General features: G+C 39.6%; 2 protein-coding genes, 1 long non-coding RNA gene and 1 pseudogene across 5 annotated transcripts in view; 3 read left to right on the top strand and 1 right to left on the bottom strand.

Annotated features, from left to right (window-relative positions):
• The first annotated feature begins 1,691 nt into the window (after positions 1–1,691).
• On the top strand, positions 1,692–4,640 carry LOC121846381. The gene is made up of 4 exons (XR_006083284.1): positions 1,692–2,362; positions 3,468–3,493; positions 4,028–4,251; positions 4,380–4,640. It is a non-coding gene; the product is annotated as an uncharacterized LOC121846381 (long non-coding RNA).
• A 1,064-nt stretch (positions 4,641–5,704) lies between these two features.
• Positions 5,705–7,493, top strand: LOC112249190 (annotated as a pseudogene).
• A 103-nt stretch (positions 7,494–7,596) lies between these two features.
• tex9 (testis expressed 9) lies at positions 7,597–13,291 on the bottom strand. The gene is made up of 12 exons (XM_024418919.2): positions 13,032–13,291; positions 12,585–12,709; positions 12,392–12,455; positions 12,204–12,277; positions 12,058–12,103; positions 11,749–11,822; positions 11,393–11,571; positions 10,817–10,899; positions 10,553–10,726; positions 8,358–8,492; positions 8,033–8,167; positions 7,597–7,933 (listed from the first exon to the last, which is right to left on the bottom strand). Exons 1-12 carry the CDS (start codon positions 13,179–13,181, stop codon positions 7,856–7,858), a joined length of 1,317 nt encoding a protein of 438 aa, XP_024274687.1. The 5' UTR covers positions 13,182–13,291; the 3' UTR covers positions 7,597–7,855.
• Positions 13,292–14,741: 1,450 nt separating this feature from the next.
• The window catches only part of rfx7a (regulatory factor X7a), a 38,626-nt gene continuing 26,371 nt past the window's right edge, over positions 14,742–26,996 (top strand). For all 3 annotated transcript variants that reach the window (XM_024418920.2, XM_024418921.2, XM_024418923.2), the window contains exons 1-2: positions 14,742–15,185; positions 26,401–26,434. In XM_024418920.2, the coding sequence (XP_024274688.1) occupies positions 15,052–15,185; positions 26,401–26,434 (168 nt within the window). In that variant the 5' untranslated portion in view covers positions 14,742–15,051. The remainder of the gene's footprint in view (positions 15,186–26,400; positions 26,435–26,996) is intronic.

Genomic DNA, 26,996 nt, shown 5'->3' on the forward strand with positions numbered 1-26,996 from the left:
GCACACTTCTGTCAAATTTCAGGGCACCTCGAGGAGCAATGCCACCTTGTGAAGTGAGAACACCTCACGTATGCACAGGCCCCACCCCCCCTGTCATTTCTATCTGTATTTGTTTGCAAGTGTTCCAAATGTCAGCTAATGATGCTCAATGGGAACAAGCATTATAGAATGGCTGACAGTATATGACAGTTTCAACCAAGGAGCAAGAGACTTTGAAAAGTGAAACTCAAAGATTGTCTCCCTTTTGACTTCTATGCATATGCAAATCCTGTAAAACCTTCAAAGTCAATTCTGGATGTCAGTACCACTGCATTTTTTTCATTGTTCCTCTCTAATCAGGGACTGATTTAGACCTGGAACACAAGGTGGGAGAAGAACCAGCGGGCTCTGGACCTCAGAGTAAGAGTTGAATAACCTTTCTGTAAAGGCAAGATAAAAAGAAAATTACAGGCTTCTGAGTTTGTTTATTATGGTCCCTGCATCATTGTGAAAAGGATCAAAATGAAACAAATTGCCTTTGGATCACCTGAAATCAAGTGATATCATAGCCCCATTTCTGAAATGAAGTGATATCATGGCCCCATAATTTTTCAGGCTTCAAGGAGATATGCCCTCAGAAAGTATACCCCTTGACTTATTCCTCATTTTTATTTTACAGCCTGAATTCAAAATGGATTAAAAACAATATTCTCACTCATCTACACACAGTAACCCATAATGACAGTGAAAACAGTTTTATGAGTTTTTTAAATGTATTAAATGAAGTACGGATATCTAATTCACACCCCTGAGTCAATACTTTGTAGAAGCACATTTGGCAGCGATTACAGCTGTCTTTCTGGGTAAGTCTAAGAGCTTTCCTCACCTGGATTGTGCAACATTAGCCCATTTATTTTCTAAATTCTTCAAGCTCTGTCAAATTGGACATTGCTAGACAACCAATTTCAGGTCTTGCCATAGATTTTCAAGTAGATTTACGTCAACTGTTTTACTCAGGAACATTCACTCCAGTGTAAATCTGGCTTTGTGTTTAATATTATTGTCCTGCTGAAAGGTGAATTAATCTTCCAGTTTCTGGTGGAAAGCAGACTGAAGTGGATTTTCCTCCAGGATTTTGACCGTGCTTAGCTCCATTCCTTTTCTTTTTTATCCTGAAAAACTCCCTAGTCCTTAGCGATTACAAGCATACCCACTTCATGATACAGCCACCACTGTTCTTGAAAATATGGAGTGGTACTCAGTAAAGTGTTGTATTAGATTTGCCCGAATCATAACACTTTACATTGAGAAGGAAAGTTAATTGCTTTACCACATTTTTGTTGTTGTATTACTTTAGTGCCTTGTTTGCAAACAGGATGCATGTCAATTAGGTTAGTATTGTGGAGTAACTACAATGTTGCTGATCCATCCTCAGTTTTCTCAGGGGCCTTGCGGATAATTGGATGTGTGTGGGGTACAGAGATAAGAGAGAGAGATAAGTTAGTGATTTAAAAAATCATGTTTAAACATTTATGGCAATGCAATTTATGACTTGTTAAGCATATTTTTACTCCTGAATTTGTTTAGTCTTGCCATAACGGGATTGAATACTTATTGACTCAAGACATTTCAGCTTTTCATTTTTTATTAATTTGTAAAAATTTCGAAAAACAATTAAACTTTTATGTGTGTAGGCCAGTGACAAAAAAATCTAAATGTAATCTATTTTAAATTTAGGCTGTACAACAAAATTTGGAGTAATTCAAGGAGTGTGAATACTTTAAGGCATTGTAATATAATACTTGTGACAGCTTTACTGACAATACTTCTATCCCCAGCATCGATCAAATTAGATCTTTTTTTTTATTTTTATACCAGTAATATGAAATCAAGTAATATCAGGCCCACCCTTAAGGCCCTGCCAATTGGACAAATTATTTTAGAAAAGTATTCAGAGTTAACTAGACCGGGGTAATCCTATTATTGTCCTTTAATTTTAAAAAACGACAAAATACATAGATATCCATTGTACAAACTATATTGTATTTAGATAGTTTGGAGGGGGTGTCAGAGCTTGGGAGAGAATTGGGACTTGTGTGTGGATGGGTAGGTGATATGTTGTCTGATGTTTGTGATTAACTATTGTGTCAATAACTTAACTGATTCTGCGCAGTACCTGTAACGTTACCTTAGGGAAGACGGGAGGACCAAACTGACTTTTTAACCAAATACATTCGAGTTTATTGTTAGGCACAAAAGGCGCGATGTTACCAAGACGACTGGAAGCAAAACAAATTGAGCAAAGTGGCAGATGAAGATTACATTTTTGCCTGGTGAAACATACAAATCAACGAGCGGCTTGCAACAGCTCCACGCAATGATGGTAAATGACTCGGTTGTCGATTATGTTTTCCATGAAAATGATCTAGCTATTCGATGGTTAACGACGTTAGCTAACTTTAGTTAATTTACCTAACTAGCTCTGAGGTTCCCAAACTTCAAACTTGTTTGCGTCTGGGACCACTTTTGTGATAGACCCATCAGAATATCAGAACACAACTCCAACTTTACAGTGCGATAAAAAAACAAAAACAGGATACAAGCAGTTTTACTATAACTGCAATGCACAAGTCTCGGTCACTGGGAAATAACATTTAAGGCTCTTTTGGCATCAGATAAAATGTTGCCATTTTAAAATACATTTCCTGCAATTTGACACATTTTGCCTTGAGGCAGAGAGAATATTTCAGTTGTAAACTTAAATTACAGGGCATTATGCTCAAAACAACATTTGAGGAATCCAGTTGAACAAATTCATCATTGATGGAGCACTGTGGATACTATATCCCTGTGCCTCCCAGGCACACGTGCATCTGGAACCTCTTAAGGATCTGACCCTTTCAAAATTTTTCGCCAAAAATGACATACCCAAATCTAACTGCCTATAGCTCAGGACCTGAAGCAAGGATATGCATATTATTGATACCATTTGAAAAGTTAACACTTTGAATTTTGTGGAAATGTGAAATTATTGTAGGACAATACAACACATTCGATCTGGTAAAAGATAACACAAACAAAAAAACATGCGCTGATGGAATTTAGATTTTGGCCACAAGATGGCAGCAGTGTGTGTGTGCAAAGTTTCAGATTGATCCAGTAGAGCATTGCAATACTGCACAGTATTTTGTATCAAGTCTGCCCAAATGTGCTGAATTGGTCAATTGATTTCAAGTACATAACTATAGAGAACATACAAAAATGATATGGTAATACAAAATTTAAGTTTACACACTCCCAGAAATGTCATACACAATGGATCATTAGCTTATACACTTAACTTTCACACATCTAGATGGCAGGGCATTGTGGGTGTAGAGACAGCAGGGGTTCAAACTTTAAACTGTAGAACCCAGTTCCTACATTTGAATATTAAAATGTATTTTATTAAACAAAACCATGATACATTTTATCTCTGAGACCCTCAGGATGACAAATCAGAGCAAGATTGAATGTAAGTACATTATTTACCTTTCAGATGTGAATGTATCAAACCATTTGCCGTGATAAGTTGTTGTGCACTCCTCAAATAGCATGGTATTTTTTCACTGTAAATTGGACAATGCAGTTAGATTAAAAAAATGTAAGCTTTCTGCCCATATAAGAAATTTTTATGTCCTGGAAAGTTTTCTGTAACTTACAACGTCATGCTAATCACATTAGCGCACGTTAGCTCAACCGTCCCAGTATAGGGACAACGATCCTGTAGAGGATTTATTAAGAACATCAATAGCGATTCGTGATATTACATTATATTGCACCCTCAACTTACACAGATCCCTTGTTTAAAATTGGTTGATTCTGTTGGTGCTAGTAATATTCATTAGAATGAACCCACTTTGGAAATCCTTATCCTAGCTGTTAGTGCTAAGTAAGCCAGGCTAGCTAGCTAGCTTGAGCGGTACTCCAAAGTGTATTTATATTTTATTATTCCCACTGGCAGTAGCCAGTTTGTATTTGCTTGATATATTGACATTAACTTATGCAGTCTTTCCTCGAGGCTTCAATGAGTCAGCAGCTCAACATGACGCACAGTCAGCAGCAGAGGGTGATCTCGGGAATTGACGGCAGAAGGTGCAACGAGAAGACCAGACAAAACGCATCACTAAGGACAAACAATCTAATGAGTGAGGAGATACTTGAAAAGAAGGGATACCTACGCAAGGTGCAAGACGAGCTGCACGAAAGCCAAATTGAGGATGCTCTCATAAGGTATGCATGCAAGGTATCACCCTCAAACAGCATTCATGAAAAGCACCCGCTTAAAGGACAACTAGGCTTCATCTGTGTCAGGGAAACGGGTCCTAAAAGTAATTGCTTGCTTCATCTGACTCTTACAGGTAGTGGAGAGAATATACAAGGAAAAGCAACTGGAATAAGAGAGAATGGCACAAGAACTGACCTGCATCAGTTATGTAAAGCTTAGAGATGAAAAAATGAGGCAATATATAAAAGAGAACAGGTAAGGGCCTCCCGGGTGTCGCAGTGGTTAAGGGCGCTGTACTGCAGCGCCAGCTGCGCCACCAGAGACTCTGGGTTCACACCCAGGCTCTGTCGTAACCGTCTGCGACCGGGAGGTCCGTGGGGTGACGCACAATTGGCCTAGCATTGTCCGGGTTAGGGAGGGTTTGGCCGGTAGGGAAATCCTTGTCTCACCGCGCACCAGTGACTCCTGTGGCGGGCCGGGCGCAGTGCGCGCTGACCAAGGTTGCCAGGTGCACTGTGTTTCCTCTGACACATTGGTGTGGCTGGCTTCCGGGTTGGATGGCGCTAAGTTAAGAAGCAGTGCGGCTTGATTGGGTTGTGTATCGGAGGACGCATGACTTTCAACCTTCGTCTCTCCCGAACCCGTACGAGAGTTGTAGCGATGAGACAAGATAGTAGCTACTAAACAATTGGATACCACGAAATTGGGGAGAAAAAGGGATAAAATTCAAAAAATAAAAATACATTTAAAAAAAGAGTCCCAACATGAGGGGGTTGGCAAGGTTGACATTAAGGGTTGCCCTCCTATTGCCTGGGTCAAGTGAACTGAGCAGTCACACCTGAAAATAATTGAACTGCAACTAATTCCAGTAGCCTAAAACTGAAAGAGTCAATTTATGGCAGTTGGGCAAGTTGAGCCTGCTGAGATTTTATTTTTTACTGAACCAAAATACAACAAATTCCAGTACTGATATTTCTGATTCCTCCCCTATGTGTAGATGAAAAGCAGGCAATATATGGAGCTAATAAATAAATAGCTAATTTACATTTTCTGGCAAGTGATCATAATCTTCGGTCAACCCAAAAATACTCTTGACTTGCCTGATGGGAAAGTGCCTTTCAGACTTTAATAAAAATCCAAGGGTTAGTGTATCAACAATAATCTGTCCATAGTTTTTGCAGGATGGATGTTTTATGTTGCTGTTTATGTTTCCTTTGTAATTTTAGTGTTGATCTCCGTGAGTTGGAGGGGAAGCTCAAGTCTGCATAACTAAACCTGGAGAGGGCCGCACAGATTGCTGAAAAGGAGTCTGAGATATGAGACAGTAAATTCATAAATGTCCTTTCCCAGGGTAGAAGGGACATCTGAGACTTGAACCAAAACACTTGTTGGTTGTGCTTTTTGTGAATACATATTTTTCTCTGACATTAGCATCTGGAGGCTGATATTACTCGTAAGATGAAGAGCGAGCATGAGCGGGCCTCTGTGGAGCAGGAGAAGCAAGACCATAAGCGCTACGAGGAGGTGGTACAGTACCAGCAGGAGCTGGAACAGCAGCTGGAGGAGAAAGAGCACAAGAGACAGGAGGCTTATGAGGAGTTCCTCAAGGAGAAACTCATGGTTGACGAAATCACCAGGAAGATCTATGAGAAGGATCAAATGTGAGTGGACAGTGGCAGTCTGTTTTCACAATTTGTCTAAGTTTCCTGCTTGATCAAGTGATCAGTATATAATGAAATCAAATTACCTTATTTGCAGGGAGAGGCAGTTAAGACTGGAGAAGATAACAGCCACTCAAAGGTACATAGGAGTTCAAGAGCCAGACTGAGTGGAGACTGATGGAGCGGGAGAAGATGGAGGCTGAGAACAGACACATCCTGGAATTTGCCAGTTACCAGCAGCTAAGGAGAAGAGCAGAATGGAGAACGTCAGAGAGCGAGGGCAGGCGAAAGAACACCTTCACCAGATGGTAAGAGGGAGAAAAGTCACTTAATTTGCAAAACACTTGGCTATGTTCATATTTAAGAATATGTTCTAGTCTTTTTTTTGTGTACAAAGTGAGAAATTATTACAACAATATTAATGGTTGTTGAGGAATGTCTTCTAGCTTACTGAGAAGATTGAAATGGAGAGGCAGCAGTGTAACGAGATGGAGCGTGTTTGTGAAGAGCTTTGTCAGGAGGAACAAGCCGAGGCTGCAAGGCAGAAACAAATCGTAAGCAAGCATATTCACATTTTATAATTTCCTAAATTTCCAAACCGCCTTTAGAGGATTCAAACCTTTTTAAACGGGTTAACAGGAAGATATGGAGAAGAGAATCAGACAGAGGCTGGAGTTGCAGCAGACCTGCCAAGAGCAAATAGCCTTCAAGGAAATGCGGAGGCAGGCTGAGAAGGTGGAGGAGACCTTCAGGCAGATGATGATGGCCAAGTTTGCTGATGACGACCACATAGAGCAGATGAATGCGCAGAAACGTTGCATGAAGCAGCTTGCGCACAAGAGGGCTGTGGAGAAACTGCTGGAGGACAGGAGACAGCAGTACCTGGCTGACAAGGTACAGTATATTGCTCTCATCATGAACACACTTGTGCACTCTTTATCAACATCAAAGTGGTGTTATTATAAGTGAAGCTTTTCTGTTTAACACTGTTTTGTCTGCCTCAGAGGTAGTCTATAGGTACCTTAAGGAACAGTTGTTGAATGTAAGTTTGATCTCTCTTCCCAAGGAACGTGAGGCTGAAGAAAGAGCAATGGAACAGGAGAGGGAGACATTGCGTCGACAGATCATTGAGGAGGAAAGGTAAAGACTTCTCAAACTCCATGCCACAAAACTACTGGGCTATCTACCTAAGGTAAGGGAGAGGAGGTTGTCTTCGTTTTTAGTTCTACTGCAAGTGTTTTCTTTGCATTTTTCTTTAAACTCTGGTCATTGGCTGTCAATTCTTAAAAAAAAAAAAAAAACTTTTGATGCAATGTTGCTCCAGCAAGATCCCACTTTTGAAACTGACTATGTTATTCTCAAATGTGTTAAGGGCATATTCTGGGAAGATGACCTTGAACTCTGATGAGGACTTCGTTGGCAATTTCCAAAAGCGACAGGCCGACATCTTTGATGAAGAGGGCTGGGGAGATGATGAATAACCACTTTCTATACTACACCACTAGATGGCATTATTGGGTAGATGCTGTCTAGTGTTTTTTTTGGTGTATCAAATGGTGGATTTCTTATGGCAATGGTGTACTCAAATGTATTAAGTTGCAATGACTAATTTGTATCCCACTAGCTGCATATCACAACACCATAAATCCTATCATGGAGGTGCAGCAATTTTCAGTTGAAGTCATTTAGTAATTTAAAAAAAACACAATTTCCTTTATTAGGTGATGATGCAACTACAGTTTAAATTTATTTAACCCCATTATTGTAATAAAATGTTAAACTTTTAAAATCCAACTGCATTACAAATATATTCTGTATAAATGAACAATGCATACATACTACATAACTTACATACAATGTTAAAGGCCACATAATTAATGTTGTAGCTAACCATAAGAATACATTCAAGGCAAGCAGGATTGTATTACATACATTTTTCAGTATTGCTTTATGATTTCCCCCAGTCAAGAGCTTTCATGAATTCCTCTTCTGTAAATGACAACATCTTGGCAGCTTCAAAATGCATCTGCTCAAGCAAGAGGGAAAATATGTCAGTTTGATAAGGAGAAATATCAATAATGATAATGCCTTGTAATAATTACTTGCATTTAATATGAAGACTTACTTTTTGCCTTTTCAGTATATCAATCAGTTTGAGCTGTTTTTTAAAACCCACTATCAGTTCAGCCTTTTGCTTTTCCAGCTTCTTGTTTTCAGCTTTTAATGTTTCTATTTTATTATGCTCCTGGTCTGCTGTGTCCTTTTGGAAAGGATAGACATAAAACAAGTCTATTTAACCTGGGTTATGCAACAAGTGACAGAAGCCAAATTTAAATACCAAACTCTGTACCATGCTATTAGTATAGTTCCATCTATCAATACAATTTACAGTGTAAATTATGATTGATGTGATCACTAAATGCACTGATAGGTGGTGTGGTTTAATTTACCTTGCTCATCTGCTTGATCTTGGTCAGTTGTGTCTTGGACCTCTCAACTTCCTCCAAGGCTCTGTTCAGTCTTACCTCTATGGCACTGTGATTGGTTGTTGCCTGTTTTTGTGCTCTCTTCAAACCCTCGATTTCCTTTGTTAAACACACACAGGGGCAAGCTATTTCAGTAAAAGCATTTTATGTTGTGTTTTTATAGCGCACCAACACACATTTTCAAAAGCACTGTAATGATAATGGTAATATTTGGTTAGATATCTACAAAAACTGACTGTCATCACAGTTACTTATTAACTTTATATTTCAGAAATGAAACGCTAATAGTTAATTTAAACCGATAATTGTTGTGACTAAGCAATAGGAAGCCATCAACCATTCATTCTTCTTTTCTTTGGGAGTGGACATACACGAAGTGTACAAAACATTTTGGAACGCCTGCTCTTTCCATGACATAGACTGACAAGGTCCCTTGCTTTTTTTCAATCTTTATGCAGATGACTCAACACTATACACGTCAACTACTACAGCGACTGAAATGACTGCAACACTTAAAGAGCTGCAGTTAGTTTCAGAATGGGTAACAAGGAATAAGCTAGTCCTAAATATTTCCAAAACTAAAAGCATTGTATTTGGGACAAATCATTCACTAAACCCTAAACCTAAACTACGTCTCCTAATGAATAATGTGGAAATTGAGCAAGTTGAGGTGACTAAACTGCTTGGAGTAACCCTTGATTGTAAACTGTCATGGCCAAAACATATTGATACAACAGTAGCTAAGATGGGGGGGTCTGTCCATAATAAAGCGTTTGTCTACCTTAACAACACTATCAACAAGGAAGGTTCAACAGGCCCTAGTTTTGTCGCACCTAGACTACTGTTCAGTAGTGTGGTCAGGTGCCAAAAGAGTGACTTGGGAATATTGCAGTTGGCTCAGAACAGGACAGCACGGCTGGTCCTTAAAAGTACACGGAAAGCTAACATTAATGACATTCATGTCAATCTCTCATGGCTCAAAGTGGAAAAGCGATTGACTTCATCATTAATTGTTTTTGTAAGAGGTGTTGACAACCTCAATGTACCAAGCTGTCCATTTAAAATACTAGCACAGCTCAGACACTCATGCCACCAGAGGTCTCTTCACTGTCCCCAAGTCCAGAACAGACTATGGGAGGTGCACAGTTCTACATAGAGCCATGACTACATGGAACTCAATTCCACATCAGATAACTGATGCAAGCAGTAGAATCAGATTTAAAAAGCATGTAAAAATACACCTTATGGAGCAACGGGGACTGTGAAGAGACACACATAGGTACAGACACATGCATACGCACACATTTTGTGTTGTGGATATGTCGTGGTGTAGGTATGTTATATGATGTACTGTTTTATCTTTAGCACATTCAGTACAAACATAGTTCACTGTTTTATCTTTTGTTTTATATGTAATGTAGGTGCTTTGGTGTGTTTGGACCCCAGGAATAGTAGCTGCTGCCTTGGCAACAGCTAATGTGGATTCATAATAAATACAATACAAAAATACCAGGTGAATCCAGGTGAAATGCTCCACCAGTCAATGTATATCCAGCCACCTTGACACAACTGTGGGAAGCATTGGAATCAACATGGGTCAGCATCCCTGTGGAATGCTTTCGACACCTTGTAGAGTCCATGCCCTGACGAGTTGAGGCGATTCTGATGGCAAAAGGGGGTGCAACTCAATATTAGGAAGGTGTTCCTAATGTTTTGTACACTCAGTGTATGTCTGTTGTGACCCCTCCCAGTGGGAAATATTATACAAACATGTTTTACTCCACCCCTAGTCAAGGCGAGGGAAATGTCGCTGGGGGATTTCTCTGAATTCCAAAGATATCTGTCACATGAGAGCCGCACTATCGCCAGCTGCAGGAGATGTTCACCTTACAGGCTGATCATGTTAATGAGACCATGCCAGGCATTCCCCTGCTGAGGGGTTGATTTCATCCTTCATTAACAACTGTGTCTAAGCTGTATAACGTCCCCCTCCCCATTCAGCAATAAGACATTAACAGCTATCTCAACTGCTGTCTACACACGTCTAGGTTTCTCTCAGTCACTGTTCATTGACTTTCATGGTTACAATATGTGCTGTTTAATATGACCAAAAAAATAGAAAGAATAAATGTAATAACTGTTTTATCCTCGACACCCACCTTCTGTAGAGCAGTTACTTGTTGCTGAAGCCCATCACCTTTTCTGTTAGACTCCTCCGCTAAAGCTCTGTGTTTCTCTATCTGGGTTTGCTGAATGTTTGTGGTCTTCTGTAGTCTAGCTCGATCCTCCTCCACCTCCTTTAAGTTGGTGCTTAAACTACTGTTTGCATCATCCTAGAACAAATACATGTTTTATACTTGTTTCAATGTTACATTTTACTCAAATATATACCTAATTTCCATCTCTCATATTTCTATCATTACCTTTTTGTTGCACTCATATGATAGCCGGTTAAATTCTTCTTGCATTACACAAAGTTTTGCTTTGAGAAAACGGATTTGAGCATCTAAAACACAGCACACACAAAAAATATTATACTATAGTTACATAAAGAATTATATAATTTTTAGGATATGTGAGATTATATCATTTTAAGGATATGCAAGAAGTTCAAACTAAGAAGGCTGAAACAATTGATATTCTGGAACTCTGATAAAGAACTTATTTTTTTGTAATTAATGTTTTTGCAAAGATCCATTCTTGTGCTCCAGATGTGATATTTTGCCTTTACCTCCCTTATCTCACCTAATTTGCTCACATCGTATATAGACTTGTTTATACTGTATTATTGACTGTATGTTTGTTTTACTCCATGTGTAACTCTGTGTCATTGTATGTGTCGAACTGCTTTGCTTTATCTTGGCCAGATCGCAATTGTAAATGAGAACTTGTTCTCAACTTGCCTACCTGGTTAAATAAAGGTGAAATAAAAAAATAAATACAAATATTGTGAATGTGTGAGAAAGGCACAAAGTGTAATAAATGAAATCAGAATTCACCTGATCCCATCTCATCCCCAACACTGGGCATGATATCTTCCGTAAGATTGTCATGAGTATTGTCATGAGTATCTCCATCATCCAGCTTCCCCTCAATGTTACGTATTGTTTTAGACAAGGAAAAATCCACAAAATCTTCAAGAACTGCAACATCCTCAACTGCAGCTGCCTTTGTTGTTCTGAAATAAAATAACAAATAAACAAAATACAACTCAAACAAAAAATTGAAAAAGTAATAAACATAAGGAACTGATATCCACAATGCTGGACACTCATTAAGCCATAACCTTTCACAATCTTCCAATGTTTCCAATAGATATTTGTGTGAACGTTTTTGATAAGGATAACATTCTTACTGTGCTTTTCTCTGGTTTCCATGAGGTCTGTTTTGTGAATTGGATTTTGATGTGACCCTTTTCTTTGGCATTACCTGAGCAACAGAAATATGATTTAGGGAGAATTTCAATTGCATTTCCTTGATTCCTTGCTTTCTTCTCAAGAACATTGGATGAGAAGGTCAGAGGTCCCTCCCCTCTGACCTTCTCATCCAATGGGTTTTGAAAAAGGCGGTGAGGGGATAGGATGGCAGGAATCATGGAAATTAAATTACCTTTGCGTCTCTGAGATGTTACATTTTACCTATCATACTGAATTGAATACTGCACCTTAGTAGTGGGCTTCATAACTGAAGATTCCAGCATGTTCACATTCCTAAAGACAAATACATTTGTATTATAGGCTGTTCTCATATTCTTATCCAGTCTACTACACTGAAATGCTATACGTTTAGAGCAACGCAATATTTTATTACTTGAAATCCTCCTCCTCAATGTCAACATCAAGGTGGAAAGAGATTGGCTTTGACAAGACTTCATTTTGGTCACTCTGAAAAAAAGAAAGAAAAATAATGTTTAAATAAAACAAATATGTCTACAAATGAATGTTTTATGTTGTTTTGAAGAGTGTCAATTGGTCAGGTAGCTATCTTAAACCGCTTACCATAACCTGTTCCGCTTGCCTTACTAGTTCGGCTGTTTTTGCCTCCAGCTCTGCATTTATACGTCTGGAATGGGAGAAATATTATTTATTTTATTACAATAGCCATCTGGTTACAGCATCTCATATGATACAGTCTACATTGACTCAATAGATGTTTGGCAATGGGTACAGATGTTTGGGCATGGAACCTTACTTGTATTCCTCCTCTTTAGCAAGTAGGTCTATCGTGGATGGTTTCTTTGAGGGGACAGAGGCTGGACGTCTCACAGATTTTCCTCCTTGAGACTTTTCTGCCTTGGATGACATGGGTCTTTTGGTCTGAATAAACAAATGTAGTAAGTTAGGTAGCTAATTACAAATATATTAGTTGTTGGTTCTTTTAGTCAACAGGCATATAACATTTCAAAGGAACAACGCTTTCGTTGAAAGTAAGGCTGCGTATAATATAGTTTTTAGCTAGCATGCTAACTATCTAGCTAGCAGTTAGCTAACTTAGATCTTAAACAGCGATATAACTAGGACACATAAAGGTGGCTATAGCTAGTTAGTTCTTCTTGTATTTAGCTTGTGAATGGGTATGTTAACGTTTTTTAGCAGTATAATACTGTAGCTAGTTGTTTGAAACAATACATTGACTCACCTCATGCATTCTTCTTTCAGACATTTTGATGTGCTGAATCTGGCGGGTGGCGTTGCGGTTGCATAGCAACAAGTCGTTGGCCAAATGTTTTTCTCCGCTGTGCGACAAGGCGAAGGAACACGCACATTTGCTGTGCTCGCTGTTTTCCATAATCTTGACTTTGATACGTTTAAGAAAAAGATGATGTTAGGGACCCATTGTGGACTAATGAACACATTCATTTGAGTTATTTGCTAAACATAAAATGTGAAAAGCTGAAATGTGCAAATGTGTAGGGGGACAGCCTTTACAAAGGCTAACATATTCGCTACATGTCCACACATGGAGCATAATGCAATTGACATGTTCATGTGTTTACCATTGATTGTAAATAATTGCATTCAAATGAAATAGAAATGTCTAACTGTTATCTTACAAACTCATTGGATTATTGAAGACCACGTCCATAGTACTGCTCATTCATACATTTTTATAAAGCATTTTTCCACGTCCATAGTACTGCTCATTCATACATTTTTATAAAGCATTTTTACTGTGGGCATTTAAGCCAAATGTTGCCATTAGGCACACAGTACTTGGCTGCTCACCACCGCTGTGTGGAAAAAAAAAAGCTCGTAATTCTTCACTTGTGTATGCTGCGCCTGCGCTGCCGATGCTTGACAGCAGCAGCAGCATCACATTACCGTTCTCCTAGCAGTAGGATATTATGCTGGCAGAACGATCGCGCATTCTTTTCTTCAAAATAAGAGTTCCCTTGCAAAGACACGCTAAACTGTGAATATAGATTTTTTTTAAACTTATTTTGTATTTATACCAGCATTTATTTTGAACGTTCGTACAAGTACTGGTATGTTGAAAGCTATTCATTTGGCTATATTTAAAGAAATGGTGACACCTTACTCCACCCACTCCTTTCACTGCAACTCAATACACGGTGGGATACTTATTGGCTTGTAAGAGAGATCTTTTATACCTGTCTCAGCTAAAGTGGGGTTGGAAATATTCAGTATGGTGTAGTTTTGGAGGGGGACTGTGTTGCACGGCCTGCTGCAGGCTTTTCACTCCGCTCCTACATAGCCCCCAATGCAATATACTGTAATAGACTGTTCATGGGATACATATTGGCTTGTAGAGAGAGAGAGAACAAGGACAGGAAAAAAACGTTTGTGGAAAAAATATATATAATCAAGGCTACATTGTTCCCTAATACAGGACTAGTAAAGGCCCAGTGATTATTTTTCTTTTGTGATTTTAAATTTGTAATTAAATAGTATCCCGATTGTTCAATGGGTGCTGCAGCACCCCTACTTCCTGTGTATGTACAACACAGTCCCACTCCAAAACTAACCATATTTGGTTAATAGAGACCCTACTGAGTATTTACCATCCCACTTTAGCTGAGACAGATAGAAAGGTTTTCTCTCTACAAGCCAATATGTTTCCCATGTAGTACAATCTATTACAGTATATTGCTATGGAGGAGACGGAGTGAAAAGCCAGCAGTAGTAGGCCGTGAGACAAGGTCCCCCTCCAATATTACACATATTTGGTTCGTAGAGACAAAAAAAAAAAAGTTAAAAGTAAACATCTTTTGAATGAGTTATCCACATTGCAAAGTTTTGAAATGCGGGCTTTTATTTAGGAAGTTTCTTCATTAACATACAAAGTGACGTCACTTTTCGTGCTGCTGGCAGAATACTAGTCAGCATCACAAACACTTCCACCACTAGCGTTTGCAAACGCACGGGTCGTCCCAAAAGGCTGCGACAGAACCCTGGTGAAAGCCTGCATTTTGTATTCCTCTACACTTTTTTTTAACATGTCTGTGCATGGTGTTCGAAATTAACTGTCTAACCATGTTTTCCCGGCACCGTTTCTACCTTGGAACTGAGGCCACGTATATCGCAAATGAGAACGGGTGGGTCCGTAATGTACAGTAGGAAAATAACTGCTTTCTCGAGGTCCAGGTTGAGGCCTGCATGTTAAAGATCCCTTTCCTCCCATCCTGAATCTCATCGTGATGACTGAGGATCAACAACAACATGATCAGCACCCGAAGCTGGGCTCTGGAATAAGCACCTTACCATCCCTAGTTCCTGGACTGCAAGGGACTGAGGCCAGTGCGTTGCAGCTCAAAATAAAGAATTCCATCTGGTAAGGAGGACCATTAGCTAGCATTGTGCTACTTTGATTGCTAGCCAGATAGCTAGCTTAGTTAACATACATTAGTTGAGCCAGCTCCATATGTTTTGCCATTATAGTGTGGCTACATCTAGCTAGCTAGCCCAGATATTTAATTAGCCAGCTCATTACTAACTTGCAGGTACAATGTTGCCTCCTTCGTCCATTTCCATAAACATGTCAACCTTTGTGATTGGCGTTGACAATATGACACTTACAGTTTTTCGTGACTTTCCTGGTACCAAGAGCTAATATTGTTTACTATAAATTGTCGGACACATCTTCATGACATTAGCAGCAAGTTATCGCTGCCTTTTTCGTTGTGGTGGACAGGTCTGGAACGGTCAAAATGGGTGATTATTCACAACCCGGGTGCTGCAAGAAACCTCGCGGTTGGTAACTAACACTATCGAGCTGGGCCACTGAGGTATATATGGGCTGGACTTGTGGAAGGTTTCCGTATCCTCATTAGTGCACGCACTCTAGCCAATTTGTGACATTTCGGGAAAACAGAATAGTATGTAGCTAGTACGCTTGCCCGCGTTATAACGAAGTTAGTTTATGGGAGAAAGTGCAGGCGTGCACAACTGGCTAACTGGGATGAAAACCGCAATCATTGTTTTTTTGAATGTCTCAACATGTATTTCAAATCCATGGGGGTATAAATGGCTATGGTAATAATAACACAGGCTGCCCTGCACCTAAGCATATTTTCATACATAATAATGACCTGCATGTTGTATCAGTACATGCCTGCAAAATATTATTCATCAACATTCAACATTAATCACTTCACATATCTCTAGGTAAAGATTTTTGCACTCATTCCTCAGTCAGCTTCTAGAATTATATACTCAATTTGCACACTGAATAATATGGTGATTTTACTTTTATGCACGTTTCACCTGTTGTCTTATCCTTTGGTTTCATATAGAAACTCCCTACATGAATTATGAAGTATCACCAGGAACCATAATATGTTAATAGATGTGGTTTGCTTTTTGCACTTGAACTGTTGTTGACTGATGTTTCAGATAATCATACTTAAATGTTAATTGTCTAACTTGATATCACCATATTATGTGGTGCACAATCATTCAGAACCGACTTGTGATTTGTCTTGGTTGCAATATTGTGTAAATGGTTTTAGAATATATATAGTGGCATGTCAGGAACTGAAGCACACAGACTGTTTGTTTGTCTGTCAAATTACAACATTGGGAAAGTCATGACTGGCACTTTTTTATAAACTTTTCTAATCTAATGGACATCATATGAAAAATATTGAACAACTTGGGTAGCATGTAACCATAGCCTAGTCATAAATTGCAAAATGCCACCATTAACATATACACTACAGTATATTTGTTGATTCTCTGCACAATAATCTGCTGTAAGGCCAGTGTCCCCCAGTGCTACCCCTAAACCAGTGGGAAGGAATGCGGTTCTGGATGACATGGATCCATCCGTGGGATATCACTTCCCTATTTTGATGGTCATAAGTTCCATCATCAATACATTGACTTGATGTTTTATGGTCAACATCAGACATTGTTATGGAATAGTGCAAATACATTTAAAACATGGAAATAATTGTTTTGCTTCTTCCTTTTTTATTACAGGGGAAGTGTTGGAACTCCCTTTATGAGATGACAACTAATGTAGTAGTATTTTGAAATACCATGGAAGATTTTGTAATGGCCATTTCCATGTTATAGGACTCACGAGCACCAACATGAAGTTCATAGGAGCACATCAAATGAAGGTTGACTCTATATATATTTTTAATTAAGGCATATAGCTTTTTAAAAACCATTTTCCATCCTTAAATTTAGGAATAAGCAAAGCCTTTGATTTCAGGTCAAACAAAGGGGTCTTAGAAAACAACATGTTTTTAAATGATTATTTTTAACCTATATTTAACTAGGCAAGTCAGTAAAGAACAAATTCTTATTAACAATGATGGCCTACCCAGGCCAAACCCTCCCCTAACCTGGACGCCTGCCAGAAGTCTTAAAAGCTATTAGAATAACATTAAAACACAATATTGTTGCAGTTAAGACCCTTGACAACTAATATCAACATTTTGTATTTAATTTTGCTGAAATGATTTGTCTTCTGTAAGTTTAAGAAATATTGCCTAGTGACTTGTCATTATTTACAACAACAAAATGCACATTTAAAATGTCATTCTGTTACGAAATCTGTAACAGAATGACTGAAAAATCAATGACAGAATTACTGCAATTGAATTGGCTACAATGGGAGATGAGGTAGTCACAAACCACAGTTGGTTCACCTGCTATTGTCCTTCCTTCCACTGGCATACTGTTATGTTCAGCTCATAATTGTGAAAAGTCTAGACATCCCCTCTCTCTTTCACTCTCTCTCTCAGTTAATGTCATCTCTCCTGGCTCTTACTGACACCTACCTAATAAGCCCCCTCTGTTTCCATTTACTGTAACCAGCGTCCTCAACCACTGAGCACCGGACGTGCATAATTGTTGAAAAGTAGTTGAATTTTAGACATGTTTCACAAGTTTAGACAGCACATTGCAGTACATACAGTAAAGAAATGTAGAGTCGATATCAATACAAAACAGCACTCTACAGGGATTAAAGCACACTAGAGTACAGTATAATGTACTGAACGCTACTCTACTGTACTTTACTGTGCTTTACTATGATGTCCAAACTTGAGAGACTTATATGATTGGTTCACATATGGTCTGGTCCGTACCAACCAAATGTGGTCTTGTTTTGGGGGAGCATATTGGCTATTATTCTAATGTGTAAAATAATACCCAAACATGCAAAGGAGGATAGTGCATTTTTATACCTTTTTTGTGTACCTGTTCAAGATACATCACAATGAATAGATCATATATCCATAATTATTAGGGATGTGCATCTTTCCCTTTCAAGACGAGTCTATGTATCTAGATACTTTTGTGTATGTGTAGAGGTCGACCGATTATGATTTTCAACTCCAATGCCAATATTGGAGGACCAAAAAAAGCTGATACCGATTAATCGGCCAATTTCTTCTTTTTTTTAACACACAAAAAATGTATTTAATTTAAAAAAAAAATTTTATAAATAAATAACAATTACTTTGTAATAATGACAATTACAACAATACTGAATGAACACTTATTTTAACTTAATGCATCAATAAAATCAATTTAGCCTCAAATAAATAATGAAACATGTTCAATTTGGTTTAAATAATGCAAAAACAAAGTGTTGGAGAAAAAAGTAAAAGTGCAATATGTGCCATGTAAGAAAGCTAACATTTAAGTTCCTTGCTCAGAACATGTGAACATATGAAAGCTGGTGGTTCCTTTTAACATGAGTCTTCAATATTTTTTAACCATTTATTTAACTAGGCAAGTCAGTTAAGAACAAATTCTTATTTTCAATGACGGCCTAGGAACAGTAGGTTAACTGCCTGTTCAGGGGTAGAACGACAGACCTTGTAAGCTCGGGGATTTGAACTTGCAACCTTCCGGTTACTAGTCCAACACTCTAACCACTAGGCTAACCTGCCGCAATATTCCCAGGTAAGAAGTTTTAAATTGTAGTTATTATAGGACTATTTCTCTCTATACGATTTGTATTTCATATACCTTTGACTATTGGATGTTCTTATAGGCACTTTAGTATTGCCAGTGTAACAGTATAGCTTCCATCCCTCTCCTCGCCGCTACCTGGGCTCGATCCAGGAACACATTGACAACAGCCACCCTCGAAGCAGCATTACCCATGCAGAGCAAGGGGAACAACTACTCCAAGTCTCAGAGCGAGTGACGTTTGAAACGCTATTAGCGCGTACCCCGCTAACGAGCTAGCCATTTCACATTGGTTACACCAGCCTAATCTCGGGAGTTGATAGGCTTGAAGTCATAAACAGCGCAATGCTTGAAGCATTGCGAAGAGCTGTTAGCAAAACGCACAAAATGCTGTTTGAATGAATGCTTACGAGCCTGCTGGTTCCTACCATCGCTCAGTCAGACTGCTCTATCAAATCATAGACTTAATTATAACATAATAACACACACAAATACGAGCCTTAGGTCATTAATATGGTCAAATCTGGAAACTATCCTTTTGAAAACAAAATGTTTATTCTTTCAGTGAAATACAGAACTGTTCTGTATTTTATGTAACGGATGGCATCCCTAAGTCTAAATATTGCTGTTACATTGCACAATCTTCAATGTTTTAACAAATCAAAAACTGAAAAATTGGGCGTGCAAAATTATTTAGCCCCCTTATTAAGTTAATACTTTGTAGCGCCACCTTTGCTGCGATTACAGCTGTAAGTCGCTTGGGGTATGTCTCTATCAGTTTTGCACATCGAGAAACTGAAATTTTTTCCCATTCCTCCTTGCAAAACAGCTCGAGCTCAGTGAGGTTGGATGGAGAGCATTTGTGAACAGCAGTTTTCAGTTCTTTCCACAGATTCTCGATTGGATTCAGGTCTGGACTTTGACTTGGCCATTCTAACACCTGGATATGTTTATTTTTGAACCATTCCATTGTAGATTTTGCTTTATGTTTTGGATCATTGTCTTGTTGGAAGACAAATCTCCGTCCCAGTCTCAGGTCTTTTGCAGACTCCATCAGGTTTTCTTCCAGAATGGTCCTGTATTTGGCTCCATCCATCTTCCCATCGATTCTAACCATCTTCCCTGTCCCTGCTGAAGAAAAGCAGGCCCAAACCATGATGCTGCCACCACCATGTTTGACAGTGGGGATGGTGTGTTCAGGGTGATGAGCTGTGTTGCTTTTACGCCAAACATAACGTTTTGCATTGTTGCCAAAAAGTTCAATTTTGGTTTCATCTGACCAGAGCACCTTCTTCCACATATTTGGTGTGTCTCCCAGGTGGCTTGTGGCAAACTTTAAACGACACTTTTTATGGATATCTTTAAGAAATGGCTTTCTTCTTGCCACTCTTCCATAAAGGCCAGATCTGTGCAATATACCACTGATTGTTGTCCTATGGACAGAGTCTCCCACCTCAGCTGTAGATCTCTGCAGTTCATCCAGAGTGATCATGGGCCTCTTGGCTGCATCTCTGATCAGTCTTCTCCTTGTATGAGCTGAAAGTTTAGAGGGACGGCCAGGTCTTGGTAGATTTGCAGTGGTCTGATACTCCTTCCATTTCAATATTATCGCTTGCACAGTGCTCCTTGGGATGTTTAAAGCTTGGGAAATCTTTTTGTATCCAAATCCGGCTTTAAACTTCTTCACAACAGTATCTCGGACCTGCCTGGTGTGTTCCTTGTTCTTCATGATGCTCTCTGCGCTTTTAACGGACCTCTGAGACTATCACAGTGCAGGTGCATTTATACGGAGACTTGATTACACACAGGTGGATTGTATTTATCATCATTAGTCATTTAGGTCAACATTGGATCATTCAGAGATCCTCACTGAACTTCTGGAGAGAGTTTGCTGCACTGAAAGTAAAGGGGCTGAATAATTTTGCACGCCCAATTTTTCAGTTTTTGATTTGTTAAAAAAGTTTGAAATATCCAATAAATGTCGTTCCACTTCATGATTGTGTCCCACTTGTTGTTGATTCTTCACAAAAAAATACAGTTTTATATCTTTGTTTGAAGCCTGAAATGTGGCAAAAGGTCGCAAAGTTCAAGGGGGCCGAATACTTTCGCAAGGCACTGTATATCAAGAAGCTGATTAAACAGCTTGATCTTTACACTGGTGCACCTTGTGCTGGGGACAAAAAAAAGGCCACTCAAAAATATGCAGTTTTGTCACAAAACCCAATGCCACAAATGTCTCAAGTTTTGAGGGAGTGTGCAATTGGCATGGTGACTTCAGGAATGTCCTCCAGAGCTGTTGCCAGAGAATGTAATAATAATTTTTCTAGCATAAGCCGCCTCCAACTTTGTTTTAGAGAATTTTGCAGTATGTCCAACTGGCCTCACAACCGCGGACCACATGTATGGTATCATGTGGGCGAGCAGTTTGCTGATGTCAATGTTGTAAACAGAATGCCTCATGGTGGGGTTATGGTATGGATAGGAATAAGCTACAGACATCGAACACCAATTGCATTTTATCTATGACAATTGGAATGCATTGAGATACCGTGACGAGAGCTAGAGCTGCTTGCTTTTTCATGACTCTTGTCTCCTTTTCGGCCAGAAATACAAAATCTTAGGAGAAAGAGTGAGATTTGAATTTGTGAATTTTTCCTTGTGAACCAGCTGAGTGGGTTGTCTGAGTAAGATACAGTACATCGGATTAAAATTTAGGCAAATGAGGCTACAATACATTAGTTCAATCTGCCCTTTAAAGGACTTTATTTTAAGAATGTGAAATGTCAGAAAAATAGTAGCGATTTATTTAAGCTTTTATTTCTTTCATCGCATTCCCAGTAGGTCAGAAGTTTACATACACTCAATTAGTATTTGGTAGCATTGCCTTTAAATTGTTTAACTTGGGTCAAACATTTCGGGTAGCCTTCCACAAGCTGCCCACAATAAATTGGGTGAATTTTGGCCCATTCCTCCTGACAGAGCTGGTGTATCCGAGTCAGGTTTGTACGCCTCCTTGCTCAAACACGCTTTTTCAGTTCTGCCCACAAATTTTCTATAGGATTGAGGTCAGGGCTTTGTGATGGCCACTACAATAGCTTGACTTTGTTGTCCTTAAGCCATTTTGACACAACTTTGGAAGTATGCTTGGGGTCATTGTCCATTTGGAAGACCCATTTGCGACCAAGCTTTAACTTCCTGCCTGATGTCTTGAGATGTTGCTTCAAAATATCTACATAATTATCCTCCCTCATGCCATCTATTTTGTGAAGTGCACCAGTCCCTCCTGCAGCAAAGCACCCTGGGGAACATGATGCTGCCACCCCCGTGCTGCACGGTTGGGATGGTGTTCTTCGGCTTGCAAGACTCCCCCTCTTTCCTCCAAACATAACGAAGGTCATTATGGCCAAACAGTTCTATTTTTGTTTCATCAAACCAGAGGATATTTTTCTCAAAAGTACCATCTTTGTCCCCATGTGTAGTTGCAAACTGTAGTCTGGCTTTTTTATGGCGGTTTTGGAGCAGTGGCTTCTTCCTTGCTGAGCGGGCTTTCAGGTTACGTCGATATAGGACTCATTTTACTGTCGATATAGATACTTTTGTACCTGTTTCCTCCAGCATCTTCACAAGGTCCTTTGCTGTTGTTCTGGGATTGATTTGCACTTTTCGACCAAAGAACGTTCATCTCTAGGAGACAGAACGCATCTCCTTCCTGAGCGATATGACGGCTGCGTGGTCTAATGGTGTTTATACTTGCTTACTATTGTTTGTACAGATGAACGTGGTACCTTCAGGCGTTGGAAATTGCTTCCAAGGATGAACCAGACTTGTGGAGGTCCACAATTTTTTGTCTGAGGTCTTGGCTGATTTCTTTTGATTTTCCCATGATGTCAAGCAAAGAGGCACTGAGTTTGAAAGTAGGCCTTGAAATACAGCCACAGGTACACCTCCAAATGACTCAAATGATGTCAATTAGCCTATCAGAAGCTTCTAAATGACATTTTCTGGAATTTTCCAAGCTGTATAAAGGCACAGTCAACTTAGTGTATGTAAACTTCTGACCCACTGGAATTGTAATTAAGTGAAATAATCTGTCTGCAAACAATTGTTGGAAAAATTGTGTGTCATGCACAAAGTAGATGTCCTAACCGGCTTGCCAAAACTATAGTTTGTTAACAAGATATGTGTTGAGTGGTTGAAAAACATTTAGGTGGAGTCATTAAAACTCGTATGTTTACTACCGACATCAACTGTATGGATGATTTATAAAGCCAGGCACATTTAACAGTTAGGCTATTGATTATATACCTAATTAGGTTGGTTTGCTCTCTACTCACTTTTCTTTAGACAATTAGGTAAGTGCTGTTTTTTAATATCTTATCTCCACTGCTGCCTCTGCCGCATTGTTTTCAACACCAATATACTGGTTAATTTAGCTATTATGCACATAGCAAAATGGTCTAAGAAAAGGTGCCAATTCAACAGCGCACTAATATTTCAGAACCGTGGAAAGCGACCGCTATCAAACGTGGGAGAAAGCTCATTTGATATAAAATAATATTTTTATTAGTGCTGTCCTTAACCATATACAATTTCAGTAACACATGTCTTCGAGTGATGGACTGTTATGGCCAGCGCAATGGATCAGTCCACTCAGACACGCGCAAATCGAACAGTTGTCTTGTACACCATGTTTTTAGTGTTCGTCACTGCTCGACTAAAGAAATCTTGGTCGACCAACAGCCTATCGACCAAACAATCGACCAGTTGACTAAATGGGGGCAGCCCTAAATATTGCTAAAGTTAATGTAACAAAATATTGTTTTCTGAAGTCCTCGTTAAAGCAGTTGGGAGACTCTGGAGTGAAGGGATGTCATGTCTTTGGTGGTAGCTCTATTTAACAGTTGACCTACTGTCTTTAAACCTCTGTGAAATTTGTGTTTGATCTGATTATAGGCCAACTGTAATTCCCAGTTGTAGTAGTGGGCTGTATCTGCTCCACACATAATTTGGTGGCTGTTCTGATGGTATGTCAGGCTTCAGTTTAAAAGATTCACCATCACTACTCTAGCGGAAGAATATGAGATCAGAGAGGCTCGCTGTTGGAGGGTCTCCCCACATTGATAATTCAGAATAGCACAGCTTTGGTGCTCCAGCCTTCCCGAGTGTCAGGCTATACTGTCTACAGTTGCTGAGGTTTAGAGGTGAATGTCAGGCAATCCAATTTCTCCCGCGGCCATATTGAGGGAGGGTGGCAGACAGTGAGCCTCCAGGGCTGCCCCTTCCTGCCAGCTCTGACTGTTTACGATCAATAGGAGGGACCAGCTGGGGGGGTGGGAGAGTCTGCTCTGCTGCTTTTGGAAATCAGGGTGCTTTTCAGGAAAAAACGATACACACAGTCCCTATTAATGTAACATTTTAGTGTTTATTATTTCAAAAGATGTGAATTATTTGAACATGTCAGGTCATATTACCTGTTATCATTTTCTAATGTTGATTTGTGTTTTGACTTGGTTCTTATCTCTCTCAATGTTTCAGAATGATTTATTAAAAGGCTGAAATAAGATCTGGTGTGGTAGATGTAGGCACATTAGTTGATGATCATTCAAGGGTTTCTGAATGGGGTAACTAAGAGTAATTCAATACATGCAGCAGTTAGCTGCTTAGTGCAGAAAGGTTTTTGTAAATTCATGTAAATCTCAAGCTGTGGCGATTGGTGCATGCCACTAAATAAACTAAAAGAATTAGATCAGACATGTTGAAGTTTACCTCAGTGACCTGGTGCACCTTGGATATAGATGAATGAGACCAACAGGCAATGTGAGGGGGTTCATCCCTCAGAGCTGAACTCCTCTACTGCCAGCCCAGGGTTCATCAGGATGTGTTTAGAAACCAAACTTCCTCAGTCTCAACGTAGGTACATTGCATGGCAATGAGTCCATGTTTCACATGAAAATCACCAAACTCAGAATTTAGGGACAGGGATGGCTTTTCTAGAGGAATACCAACACACTCCACTCTGATCCACAGGAATGTTATTTTTCTGACTTAAAAAAAAAATTTAACTCGGAGGAATCGGTGCCATTTTTATACTGCAGGTTGATTTACCCCTAAACCCACTTTGTAATACCAGTCATCAACATTATTGTGTACCCTGCCAAGTGAGGTTCTAGTCCAGACTAAGTAATTCTAGATAGAGCTTGTTAGGTCATGCTCAGTCAGGGGCACTGTGTGACCAGAACTGGGGTATAATTGCTGCAGAACATTTTAAAACTGGAGTGAAGTGCAGTAAGGAGCTGGCAGGGAGAATCTAAATCCTGTCTTCCCCTTTCCCAATCCCCTCCCAGCTCCCCACAGCAACAATGACTTAACGAGGCGCTCTCTCGGTACCTGCCTGGCCTTACCTAGAAACAGCTTAATGAGAGGAACCTGGCAGACCTGCTTATTATCAACACTGAGAAATCCTGGCCTCACCTAGTAACAATCCATTAAAGCTTTACTTTCTCTGTCACAGCTAATAACAGTCTCCTGATTCTGATCTACCCTGAGTAACCTAGTAACAGCCCCTCAGTCTGCCTGACTTTTACTTAACAAATAAGTAAGTCCTAGGTTCTGCCCCTTCATTGTAATAGATGATCAAATAGAAGCAACCGGCCTCATTATGACCAGTTCATGCATTGATTCTTAGTTGTATGAGAGGCCATTGCATGAGAGCCAAGTTACCATCTCCTACTACTATGTTATCCAGGTAAACTGACTTGAATGTGGGCTGAGCCACACAGAGAGGGATTTACCATGTGGTTCAGTTGAAGTGTCATGGACCACGCACCTCTTGAGCTGCAGAATGTGTAGGCACACGCATACTGAGTGAGAGAAAGTGTTTTCAATTCTGCATCTCTCAATTAACCTTTTGAGTTGTGTTGTGGTTCACACCAATGTCTAGGCCTTGCCTCACGTGACATTTCTGAAGGCTATGGAGAGGAAATTGGGTCAATTCAGGCTATGGGAGTAGATGTGTGTTGTTTTTGAGTGGGCGGACTCCGCAAGGGGCCACGAGAATCTCTGACTGTAAAAGCATGTAGCAGCCTCTTCGCTCACTTCACTGTGAGGAACTGTAGCAGGTTGTCTGAACGATTGTAACCAACAGTCAGTGAGTCCGTTTTCTCTATTTGGTTTTAACTGTCTGTCTGAGAGAGCTTGTCTGTCTCTTATAGGTCCTTTGACTAATATGCTGTGGGATAATTTAGTGATAGGTTGACTTTCCTTTCTGTAGTTCTAGCAGTATATTGCCTTGAGGTCAAGTCAGATTTTACAGTACTTTTTATATGGATTAGGCCTAGATACCGGTTTGTACTGGATTGAAGTCCCCTCAATGACTTTCTGAGGGAGGTGTTATAAATAGGCATTGAGTACTATAGGACATTTATGTAGTGTCTGTATCCATTTTTACATATGACAACGTGTTCCTAGGATATATTGGTTACGACCAGGGAGAAGCTGGTGAGAGGGTTGTCTCATGCCTTACGTTACAATGATTTATTAATACATCCGGTGTATGCATGGTGCTCACGTTACACTTGCGTCATACTAATTTGTCTTGTGTTTCTCTTTTTTTTCAGTAAATCTGTACAGTCAAAGGTGGACAATATTTTGGTGAGTTTTCCTTGTCATAAAGCCTTTAACCACAATGTATGCGCTGTTCACAATTATTACACTTTCCCCCCAATGGTTAAGGTGGGTTTTTGACTTGAGTAAGGTCAAGTTTAGGTTTCTGAAATGTAATCTCTGTGCTTATCTCACCTCTTCGCCAGTGTCGTGAGACTGTTAGAGGATGAAGAGAAGCAGCATTGCCATCTACTGTCTGTAGTATTTTAACAGGTGGTCCTATGTTTGACTTATTTATACCACACTTGATGTCAGAGCTGAAAGTAGCCCTGTTATGAAACAGCCATTGCTGACCATAAAATACTGCTCAGTCCTGTTGAATGATCTCACTGAAACTCCACTAACCCATTTAATCTTACTTCATGAGTCCTATAGTTATACTACACCGTATTTGGCTCGTAATGGTCTCCAGAAGATGGGATGAAAGGATTTACCTCTGTGCTTGGTGTTGTAACCAAAACAGTGGTCATGTCCCTTTGTCATCACCTCATCTTTTTAGCCCTTTGTGTTTTTTTCTCTCATAGGTTCTGGCCTTCAACTGAAATTCAGT

The sequence above is a fragment of the Oncorhynchus tshawytscha genome, linkage group LG04, assembly GCF_018296145.1.
Source record: "Oncorhynchus tshawytscha isolate Ot180627B linkage group LG04, Otsh_v2.0, whole genome shotgun sequence".
In the NCBI taxonomy this organism is placed as follows: domain Eukaryota; kingdom Metazoa; phylum Chordata; class Actinopteri; order Salmoniformes; family Salmonidae; genus Oncorhynchus; species Oncorhynchus tshawytscha.